At 42.7% G+C, this 12,126-nt stretch overlaps 2 protein-coding genes across 2 annotated transcripts in view; one reads left to right on the forward strand and one right to left on the reverse strand.

Annotated features, from left to right (window-relative positions):
- LOC111970591 (cadherin EGF LAG seven-pass G-type receptor 2-like) overlaps positions 1-2,674 on the forward strand; it is a 109,089-nt gene extending 106,415 nt beyond the window's left edge. Inside the window, exons 20-25 of the mRNA XM_023997405.2 lie at positions 564-731; positions 952-1,075; positions 1,308-1,508; positions 1,779-1,953; positions 2,087-2,199; positions 2,348-2,674. Of these exons, the coding sequence (XP_023853173.1) occupies positions 564-731; positions 952-1,075; positions 1,308-1,508; positions 1,779-1,953; positions 2,087-2,199; positions 2,348-2,434 (868 nt within the window). The 3' untranslated portion in view covers positions 2,435-2,674. The remainder of the gene's footprint in view (positions 1-563; positions 732-951; positions 1,076-1,307; positions 1,509-1,778; positions 1,954-2,086; positions 2,200-2,347) is intronic.
- A 9,041-nt stretch (positions 2,675-11,715) lies between these two features.
- Positions 11,716-12,126, reverse strand: part of LOC111970056 (dual serine/threonine and tyrosine protein kinase) — a 38,914-nt gene continuing 38,503 nt past the window's right edge. The window contains exon 15 of the mRNA XM_023996548.2: positions 11,716-11,808. Within this exon, the coding sequence (XP_023852316.2) occupies positions 11,716-11,808 (93 nt within the window). The remainder of the gene's footprint in view (positions 11,809-12,126) is intronic.

The raw sequence follows: 12,126 nt of genomic DNA on the forward strand, positions 1-12,126 counted from the left end.
ATTTCCATACTGGTGTTAGAATGATTGTAAAGACTTATTGACATGCCAACTAAAATGCAAATTAATTAGTTTTAAATGCGTTACCATGTGATTTATCTGGATTTTTGTTTAAATTCCGTCTCTCACAGTTGAATCTACCGTATGATAAATATCAGACCTCTACCTATGCTTTGTAAGTAGAACCTGCAAAATCGCAGTGTTCATCGAAATAGCTTTTCTCCCACAACTGGTATCACTATTACACATCACGTCACAGTGGGGAGAACAAGTATTTGATACACTGCCGATTTTGCAGGTTTTCCTACTTACAAAGCATGTAGAGGTCTGTAATTTTTATCATAGGTACACTTCCACTGTGAGAGACGGAATCTAAAACAAAAATCCAGAAAATCACATTGTATGATTTTTGAGTAAAAAAAATATGTATGTATATTTTATTTATGTGTGTGTGTGTGTGTGTGTGTGTGTAGGGGTTAAGGGAGGAAGAGAAGATGGTAAAGAATAGGTTGCTGTCTTTTATGCTAAAGTATTATTTAATGATGGTTTTGTGTGACGTCCACTAGGGTGCCCAAGCGTCCTGTCATCAACACCCCTGTGGTCAGCATCACGGTCCATGACAACGAGGAGCTGCTGCAGCACACCCTGGACAAACCAATCACTGTGCAGTTCCGCATGGTCACCGCTGAGGACCGCTCCAAACCCATCTGTGTCTTCTGGAACCACTCCATACTGTGAGTTGCGCACACACACACACACACCCACACACACACACACACACACACACACACACACACACACACACACACACACACACACACACACACACACACACACTAGCTATTTGAACTTTGAGCTGTAGAAACAAAGGTTTTTAGAAAGGCTCTATAAAGGATTAGGTTGAAACCAATGAATCCACCATTGCATTGTTTGACTGTTTATTGTGTTTGTCAGAGCGGGGAACGGAGGCTGGTCAGCTAAAGGCTGTGAGGTGGTGTTCAGGAACAACACTCACATCAGCTGCCAGTGTTACCACATGACCAGCTTTGCTGTCCTCATGGATGTCTCCAGGAGAGAGGTGAGAGGGGCTACACAATGTATCACAAAAACACAACACCACACAACATTCCCCTCATACTTTCAGACCTAACATTGCATACAACACTACAAAACTACTCCATATAGACTTCACATTGTAAACTTCACATAGATACCTCAATGCAGCACAGGCCACACCCAAAAGTGGTCTTGTTCACTATAATGACCAGAAAAAGCTCTATTTAAACTTCCCCTTCTTCTTCTCTTTTCAGAACGGTGAGATCCTGCCCGTGAAGCTGGTGACGTGGAGCACGGTGGGTGTGACCCTGGTCTTCCTCTTTCTCACCACCCTCTTCCTCCTCTGCCTGCGGGCCATGCACTGCAACAAGACCAGTATCATCAACAATGGAGCCACCGCCCTCTTCATCTCCGAACTCACCTTCATCCTGGGCATTAACCTGCCAGACAACCCGGTAAACTACTGGAACAAAGTTATTCTCTATCTACCTTTAATACTGTATTTGACCTCGTGTCCCTCTCTACCTCTGTTCAGCACTTCACTTTCAATATCCTACCTTTCCTCTCATTTGTATTTGGAATAGGTGTGTCTGACATATAAATCTGATTCAAATCAAAGGAAAAGATAAGCAAAGCATTCGGCCCATTTTGAGGCCTGTCATATCCAGTATTATATGCTCTCTCTGTCTCTGTGTGTCTGTATCTGTCTGTGTGTGTGTGTCTAGTTCGTGTGCACAATCATTGCCATCTTGCTGCATTTCTTCTACCTGTGCACCTTCTCCTGGCTCTTCCTGGAGGGCCTGCATGTCTACCGCATGCTGAGCGAAATACGAGACATCAACTACGGACCCATGCGCTTTTACTACATGATCGGCTGGGGCGTGCCGGCCGTTATCACAGGTCTGAACAATACACACACACAGACGCACAATGCCAACTCATCATATATCCAGTTAGACTGTAGTTATTTTCTAGTTACTGGTAGTTACTAGTGTTTTTTTTATTTTTTTTTATTTTTATTTTTTTTGTCCAGGCCTGGCGGTCGGACTGGACCCAGAGGGTTATGGGAACCCAGACTTCTGCTGGCTGTCCATGTACGACACTCTGATCTGGAGCTTGGCAGGGCCCATCGCCATGGTGGTGTTTGTGAGTACACTCCACCTCTAATACAGTGTATTATGTTATACTCATATGATATGGTGGTTGGTGTGTAATCTTTGTGTAGCTTGTGTTCAATATTAGTAGCTTATTATGTATTATTATGGTGCATTAATACATTGTTTGTGTTTTCCAGATGAACATCTTCCTGTACATCCTGGCCTCCAGAGCATCCTGCTCCATGAGACACCACAGCTTTGAGAAGAAAGAGCCCCCTGTGTGAGTGTCCTGCCGCTGCCTGAATAAAAACAATAGGGAAACTACACTCATTCTGTCATTAACACAGGCATGCTGTTGTACCCCAAGGATACATGACTACCGCACTTTAGGGACAACGGAGAGTGTGCATTGTGTCATTGAATTGAGAGTGAAGCTGCCAATTCACTAAACTCTAAAAACGCACTTATCCCAATGTAACCTTTGTGGTGTTCTCATTTAACCTGTGTGTGTGTGTGTGTGTGTGTGTGTGCATAATGTACTGATTTGCTGTGGTCATGGCTCAGTGAAAGCTCCACACCGCACACCAATGAATTCCTCATTATTTCCATCATTTTCCACCTGTGTTGCTTGCTTGGTTGTGTAAGAATAGCCAGCCCTGCCTACACAGTATGATGGTTGGCTCATATGTCACTGTTCTGCTGTGTCTCTTGACTCAACTATGTGTGAAAATAAGGGCAATGGTTAATGAAGACATACTATGTTTGCATTTTCCTAAAATGGAGGTCACAGGCTACAACACATGGCTGTATTGTTAGGACAGAGTTATGGAAAAATATTTAACTTCCCTCATGAATTGAATGTTCTTGGGCATTGGATGCTCCGAGTATTAACCTTTTTGGAATTTAGGTTTGAGTTGACAATTGGGGGGTAAAAATCACTTACTTTCTTTGTATAGAAGACTCAAGGGTATGCTTTTTTGACTGTGTATTCCCTGAGAAACCAATATTTATGGTCCTGAAGTTTCACGTCTTGCCAAAAGTGTTCCTCGTCTGTCTGTTGTCTGTCCCTCCCAGTTGGACAAACAGAACCGGGCCAAGATCACAGACCTGGGCTTCTGTAAGCCAGAGGCAATGATGTCCGGCAGCATCGTAGGAACCCCCATCCACATGGCCCCGAGCTCTTCCACAGGTCAGCTATCCTGCTCTCGGTCACACTGCTGCATCATCTCTTATTTAGACTCTTTGGTTAAACCCCAAATCTCACTTCTTTCTCAGGAAAGTACGATAATTCTGTGGATGTCTATGCCTTTGGAATCCTGTTCTGGTACCTCTGCACTGGCTCCGTCAAACTCCCAGATCTTGAGAAATGCTCCAGCAAGGCCAGTTGTGGAATAATGTTAAAAAGGTGATGTGCAAACCCACAGCTAAAATACTAATTCAAACTGACTGAATATGATCAAAACCAAAATAGCTTGTTGTAAACATTTTGTCTTTTATCCAGGATTGCTATTGTGTGATGAGATGTGTGATGTGTGTGTGTGTGACCTGAATTGGACTGAGAGCTGCCCGGGCCTCATTTGTGCCCATGTTGTTTACAGGCGTGCGACACGTGAACGGTTGGCCAACTTGATGAGGAATGCTGGCACTTGATGGAGGCCTGCTGGAATGGAGACCCTTCCCAAGAGACCCCTGCTCGGCATCGTAGAGCCCAGCCTGCAAACATCATGGTACGGCTTTGCAATTGTGGCAGATCAGAAGAGCAGCAGCCTGGAGGATCAATCTGAAACTCAGAGAGGACACAGACTGTTGCAAAGGATTATGGTCCCCAAAAAATTTTTTGTTGTATTTATGGAAAAGGACAGTGTTGTTCTGGAAGGCCAAGAGATGACCAATAATAAAGATTGTCAAAGACAGTTCCTCTTCCTTTACAGGAGATATATATATATACACTATTTAAGCTGACACGTGACAAACGTGTTTGTGCCGTGTGTATTTGAGAGAGTATACAAACTCTAGCAGACTATGCTTCCGACTTAGCTGGCATGCTAATTGCTGATTGGTCATAGGATTGTTACAGTTAAACATTTGAAATATAGTTTAAAAAAATAAACTTTAAAAAACAGTTTTTATTTATATATATATATACAAATATTAATTTTAGATTGTATTTAAACTGGTTATCAGAGTATTCATGCATCTATGAAATTCATTTCTTTTTTATATAAAATGATTTTGACAAATAATCAATTGTTTCCCTCTCTTAAATAGGGTTCTGTTTTAGCATCTTCCCAGCACCGTCCTCAAGCCTTAGAGATACTGCTATTTCCCTGATAATAAATCAATTTATCATTGATTAGATGCAGCAGGGTAACGACCCCAGGCAAATTTTGACTGTCCACATTAACAGAAAGATGAATGCATGCTATATGCCTGTTGCACATGTGACAAAACAATGTGGATGGAAACGATGACATGAATCAACACCTGGAAGAAATTTAGGATGGTAAGAATATTTAATATTAAGATTCTGGAACTGAGGCATTCTGAGACGTGTCACAGCTGACAACAGATTTTTCAAGTGCTTTTGAACAGCAACAAGACTATCCTGTCCATTGTGTACCAAGTAGGTAAGAAATGACCGCATTTGTTAACTATAATACGTAGTGTACATGATAATTGTATTGGCATTGAATGTTTATTTAAGTTACTGAAGACTCTACACTATACTTATGTGATCCAGAGGTTTGGATGGAGAAAGAGGAAGACGGCTCACACTGCACGCAGCCACCATTGGAGTAAGTAGTCCATAGAAATACAATGGTGTATCACCTAGTCCATGATATGGTCACTACAGTAGTGAATATAGCTCATACAATTGGAATACCAAAGCATGAGCAAATGCTTGCACTCTGGTCTCAGTGACTCACAGAGTGGAGGAGGAGGAGAGATGGCTTTTGTGGGGGACCGGAGTGAGTCAGACAAGCGACAGAGTGCGCGGCGTCAGAGGGTGTGGATGAAGAGGAACGATGAAGAGGTAATTTGGTAGAAAGGACATCGTAATGTTTGGTCCAATCCAGACAACTGTATAATTGATATCAGGGATGTCATCACATACAGTTTAGGTATGTGTCCCTCTTCATTAGGCAGGACTGCAGCCCAACCCAAGGAGAAGGGTAGTGAGTGTTATCACCAGTATTTCTCCCCCTCTATTAGAGTACACTGAATAAGCACCAATGATGTTAGTAACCATTGTTGTGCGCCACAGAGGAGATTCCTTTGCCCGGATGCTTTCTATCTGGGGCACCACCAAGTATATCAGCAAGTGGAAGATGGCCCATCGGAGAGGCTACCACATCAACTGCCTGACCGATGACCGCAACGCAAGGCCATGATCATGCAGCATGAGCTGGACTGCAAAACCAGTGTAAAGACCCCAACCTTATTCCTTCACCTCGACTCAATGGTAGAAAGGATAATGCTGGTCGTGAGAGTTGCTGATGACATTAATTGTGCATATTAGATGTCATGACCTGAATCATGCAGCTCTCTTCTTCAGATTCCCCCTATGGTGTGTATGATTGAGAAGGAGACCCTGCAGATTCTACAAAATATTGAGAATGGTAATCCCTGGTCAAAGTGTCCCTACACTTCAATTTATCTGACATATAAACTCAAGAAAGTCCTCTCCATCTCCGTACTTTCTCTGTGTTACTGTAGACTACAAGTACAAGTTGGGCGCCAGCCATCATCTGACGAAAGAGCTCCATGAGCGTATTGAGAGCCTGAAGTGCCAGGTATCCTCCAAGGTTAGGCACAGTGAGCGGCCCCAGAGGGAGGAGTGCTGGCGACCCTGGTGGGGTGGGGCAGGGCGCTGTCTGCTATGCTGGGTTGGCGCAGTGGAGCCTCAGCTACTAAAGACGAGAATGCTCTACCTGCAAGGAGTGTCCCCTTGAAACAGACGACACAAAAGAATAAAGATTTGAATAGAAATTACTAATCTGTTGATTCTTCTTGAAGTTAAAGCATTTTGCTACACGGCAATACACGTATATGTGACCAATACATTTTATTTTGATTTTGTAGTTGTGTTTTGGTAGCAATTCAGCACATTTGGCACCAGAGGCTGTATAGACTGGACCGTAGTAAAGCCTCGATTACTACCAACTGCTGGGCCTAATGTTGCGTTGAGATATGGAGGCCATTTCCCCTGAAGGATACAAACAATAACCTGTATTAAAAGCATTCTGTTTTACTCATTGCATTTTGGAGAATTCCTTTAGAAAGCCATTTATCTTAGAAAAATACAAGTCATCTAGTCTACCCGGTATCACTAAAGCTTTGCAATCAGTAACCTACTACAGTGCTTGGTTTATAGCAGTTATTGCTTGGAGCTCCAATATGAACTGTTCGTACCAACCAGATAAGGAAAATTGTGTTATGCTACTCTCATACCTGTTTGAATATTAAGCTCAACAAAGTGATTAATTAGGATCCCAATAATGTGGTAATGATAGGCTGCAATATGAAAATGAGAGTTGAACTCTTTGTAGGCCTGATATTCAATAACCTTCAGCAATGTTTTAGTAAGCTTCACCTTGTATTACCTTGATATCAGTGTTTTTGTAAAAAAAAAAAAAAGGCAAACATTTTCAGAAACAATTGGCAAACCTTGACATATTGTTGAGGTACTGTATCATGGAGAATGCTTCAGATGTCTGTTCATTTCATTTTAGGGAGCACCAGTGCAAACAGACAATCCTCTCAGGAACTGTAGTGTATTAAATTTCCAATAAAACATGATTCCGATGAAGGCTGTGTGTTGGTGCTTGTAGAGTAATGTTAAGACCTTTTAAGGCAGATAAAAAAATCTACAGTTTACACACATAAACAGTAATATGCAAGAGAAATAACAGGTTGTTTTCTTTCCTACACATCAATACATTGCTGAACTGCTTTTCAATAGTTGGAATTAGTGGTGTATTTGAGCACTGACTCTGAGGTGTGTCCAGTTTATGCAGTATGATTCAATATGTTGCATGAAGTATTAGTGTATGTCATTGTACAGTAAATTGGAATACATTTCAAAGAGTATTACAGCACAAGTTTGTAAGTATTTTACAAAACATGGTCCTTCATACTCAATCTATAAAATACAAAGTCATTTAGTCACTGATTCAAATGAAGGCAAATATACAAAATGGGAGCATTCAGTGTCCATACAAAAATTTGCTCCCAACAATTTACAAAAGTCCAGATGTATCAAACATCTTGTTATCAAATTCTTGACACGCACACTCTTTTCTCCAATGATGATGTATAAAACAAAGGCGAAGTGGTGGAGAAAGGCAGCGTTCTCCTCTATGTGGATGACAGCTGGCAGGTACTGTTGCTTGTATTAAACATCCTTCATAGTGAGAAACTGTTTACAGAGCGCGTCCAATAGGACATGTATACGAGTGACCCCATGGCCTCTCACTGTCAACAATCAGTTATCCAGCCACACTTCCAACAGGAGTCCCTTTCCTCCAGTGCTGACCTCGCTGGGTGAGCTGTTCATCGCTGTCCTCTCTGTTCAGTCTGGGACATGTTGGACTGACTGCTCAGGCTGGCAGCTTCTGAGACTGGAGTGGAGAAGAGTCCTCTCTACACTGCAGCAAACTCAAACTGGCCTCAGCCTCAGTAGAACAATTAAATCCAAACAAAACAACTGTACAGGCGACCTTTCTGAAATTACAAATTAGATAAAGAATTTCCCTGAAAGTTTAAATCTGAAAGCTAAACGACAGCAGCCAAAGGAGGACTTTATTGTTCCGTATCTCCGGGATTTGAAACATAAAAAAACCCACATAAAACGAAACATCTGCTCCAGTTGACTACCAGCACATCTGGTCAGGCAGTGTAAATATTTAAAAAGTGCATCGATTCAAGTATGTAAACAAACAATGATATATATTTTTTTAAGAGGGAGACTCATTCCATCAGTGCTTCAAGCCTGGGCCATGCAGAGACTCCTGAGGTTGTGTCTCTCTCTCTCTCTCTCTCGTGCTCGCTCGCAACACACAAGCACCCCTCTAAAAAATGAGGGGGAAGAGAGAGGGTACTCCATGGATCTCCAGGTGAGGACAAGTCCAACGCTCTGTGTCTCCACACAAGCTCCTGTCACTCAGAGAAAAGTGGCGTGGCGATGAGGGCTGGGCTCTATGACCTGCAAAGACACACCCCTCCGTCAGCCTGCTCATGGTTACGGCAGCTGCTGGGAAAACAGGGTGATGGGAGGGGGTGGTGTCGGTGACAAACACAACACAACACACACAGGGAAAATAGAAGGAACAGGAAAAATGATGAGAATTATTCACACACACACATGCGATTCTTAGTTTGGTTGTAAGGGGTGAAGGATGGCTGTAAGGCTGATGATCCATCGACATGAAGACTGTGATCTGATTTCAAATGAGGATCAAGTGCTTCACTGAATAAAATGAAAGAATAGAAATCTATGGTTTTTGAGAGAGAGAGAGGACAGAGAAGGGTGGTTAGTAAGACTACAAGACTCAGAATTGTAGACACTCTTCATAATAAAAGGATATTGTAACTATTTTTTGACCTATAATTTAATATATGTACCTATTGATTTGAAGAATAGAACTTGAAATGCCTCAGGAGCTTAGTGACAACATCAACCCAACATATCAGCTTGTTCCATTCCAATGTTTGTAAACAAAGTAAATGTTTACAAACACTAATATAGCATTAAAACATAGTTAAAACATACGTTTGATACCATGGATGGTCAGTCCTTGCATCCATAGCTCTATCTATGAATTTAACATTTCTATGCCCCATCCCTCAGCTTTTTAACGAAATAGGCGCTGAGATAACACTGTTATTGTTTCAACTGCTGATTCCCGCTTTAAGCCACTTGCCATTACGAGTTTGTATAATAGCAATCAAAGCTAAAAAAAACTTGTTGAAATCAGCTTTTACCAAGTCCCTCTGTTTATGGAACTAACAGTATTTTTAAAATGCAGTATTTTGTTCCCAATAGAATAAAATCACTGATCATGGAAGTTGTGTACATCTTTGGTGTCTGAGTCTCATTGATGAGAATGTGATGGTGCTGTATGTGTTAGCCTTTGAAAGCCAGCAGTGAACTATCATATCATAGAGGAGGACAGAGGGTACACACAATGGTGATGGGGGGGGGGGTCAAGACAGCAGCAAGATACATCAACCTGGCAGACTGATCAAGAAATGTAACATTAACATACATATAAACTATACATACAACATATAAAACAACATTAAATACATAAGTATGAGAAATCTCTTAACTTCCATCTAAAGCTGTTGCTTTGATTCTATGACATTGTGTTGTACTGTACGTGTTGCGGTTTGTGATCTGCTCTGGGTTGAGTTCAGACAGAGCGTGTGATTCTGCGTATTATGCTTGGACTTGGTTTGTGTTTGTTGCTCTGTGTTGGATGACATCACTCTGATCCTGATGAGTCCACGTCCATGTTCCCGCATTGATGCTCATGCCGACACCATTCAGCTGATCTTGTAGGCTGGCTTGGCCGGCTCCTCGGCTCTCACTGGGAGGAGCCTGAGAGGAGGCGTGGCCGGAGCGTTCTTTGACAGCTCGTTAGGGATGGCGTTGATACCATTTCTCTCGCGATGGGGGAGAGCTGCTTCTTCTTCAGGATTCCTGAATTTGAAGACACATCTTCTAAAACAATTCCTAAGTTCTGGAAAGCCCCTACAGGATATACAGTTGAACTAACAACATGTGGAGAATGTTGCAGCAGTGTGGATGTTTAGGTTTGTTGCTGACCTTTCTGTGGGTGTGCATTGAGGTTGGAAGACTGGGAAGTAGCACATCAAGTTATCCTTCCATAGTACCTGCCTTGTCCTGGCCTTCCATGGCATGCCTCGGGGTCCCGAGTCTGGCCCAACTCAGTGTTGGCCAGAGACTCTGTCTTCAGCCTGTCTGCTCCCCGAGGCCCTCACTGTTGCTGGCTGTCGTCAATTACTCCACTGGCCAGTAACAGCTTACTCAGGTTGTTATCTGGGGAACAACCAGACACAATTTTAAGACTACATCTTAAATGCTGATGCATTAAATGATGGTGTAAGCTGTGGTCAAATTCATAACATTCATGTTTTGCTCAGAAGTGGATTTATTTACACTGGACAATTGTATACAGTGTAGTGTAGTCTATTAAAGGTCTATGTGTGCTGTTTGGGTGTGGTGAACTGTTAAAACAGAAGTGTTGGAGCACTATTATCAGAAGGTCTGAGGTCACACAGTGGATGGGCTGTGGTGACAAACTGGGCGCGTTCCTCTGCAAAAGCGTTGCTGACGCATGCCAAATCTTACAACGCCTAGATAGGTATTTTACATATCAGCTAAACACATCATACATTATAGCAATCTGGTGCCCAACAGCAACCATTGGTTGATGCATGCAACGTCTGAGCAGGGGAACACAAACCATGTGGTGTGGTCATGAGAGTAGGTATTAAAGGTATGAGGCCGTATAGAGTGTGGATGACTGGGTTGATTATAGTGTGAGGTCATACCGTGAAGGTGGGTCTCTTGGACCGTTTGGAGCCATGCTTTCCCAGCATTCCTCTGGTGGGTAGGCTCCTCCTCGCTGTCAGAGGAGTGTGTGGAGGCGTATGAGCTCTGGTCGTCTCCACAGACAGGTCACTGTCCGAGTCAGAGTTGGATCTGTTGTTGCAACACACACGTTAGGATGATACCAATGAGATTGCACAGATATATATTTTGTATACATATATTACATAATGAAATAACCCTCTGAATGCCTCTCTGATAAAGGAGTCACAGTGATCCTAATGACATTAGAATGGGAGACCTACATCTAAATGCTCTTTAGTTTCATGGAAGAGTGAGCCGTGTTCATTCAGAGCGATGTGTGCCTGGCTGTTATATCAGGCCACCATCATCCCTGAAAAACACAACAGGACTTGTAACAGGACATAAACGTACAAACACAAAGCCTCATCTCCTCAATCAAAGTTACTATGTGGATCTGAAAGGGCTGTTCTACTTATTACGGTACATAATAGACCATCATAAATATTACATTTTCAATTCATTTGTAAAGTACACTTTTTTCTAATACACAATGAGCAGGAGGCCCTGAACAGCGTGTGTCCATGGGGTTGTTATGTCCTCTGGGCTTGCCGTACCTAAGGACAAAGGACGTAGCTCTGCTGGCTCTTGCCATTGCAGGGTGCCGTTCAGAGACACACTGGAGTCTCCAAACGGCAGGTGGTACAGTCTGCATCCATGTAGCTGGTGTTACAGTTTATGACTGAGGAGGAGAAGACAGGTATAAGTTAATAGGCAGTAAGTCATCACCCAAATTCTGTTTTATTTGTTTGATGCTTTAGTTCATGTCCTTGGTAATACAAGGCCAACCCTAAAGGTATGATATGGAGCCTACAGCTGTACATAGCTGTACTAGTTCCTGTTCTACTAAGGCTTGGATGACTGTGTCCCATATAGTGGAAGAGACTCACAGAGGGCTTGACTTGATCATGTGACCTGGGGCTTGCGGCTGCAGCAGTAGTGCATGGCTTTCCTGGCATCCTTGTTGAAGACGATGCGGAAGAAGAAGATGAAGGGACCCTGGATGGACAGACCAAAGGAAGAGGTCAAAGAAACCAATGGAGCAAGGTACGATTCCTGGTATAAAAGTCAGAGAAAAAGTGTTTACCTGGAACAGTTGAATCCAGCAAACAAGTAGTGGAAGATGATCATGTCACTGTTGACTGAGAGAATAGCTAACAGACTGTTACAGTCAGAGGAGAACCCACACGCAGTCTTCAGCCCAAGCTACACACACACACACACACACACACACACACCACACACACACACACACACACACACACACACACACACAACACACACACACACACACACAACACCACACAAACACCACCA

The sequence above is a fragment of the Salvelinus sp. IW2-2015 genome, linkage group LG11 (genome assembly GCF_002910315.2).
Source record: "Salvelinus sp. IW2-2015 linkage group LG11, ASM291031v2, whole genome shotgun sequence".
Lineage (NCBI taxonomy): Eukaryota > Metazoa > Chordata > Actinopteri > Salmoniformes > Salmonidae > Salvelinus > Salvelinus sp. IW2-2015.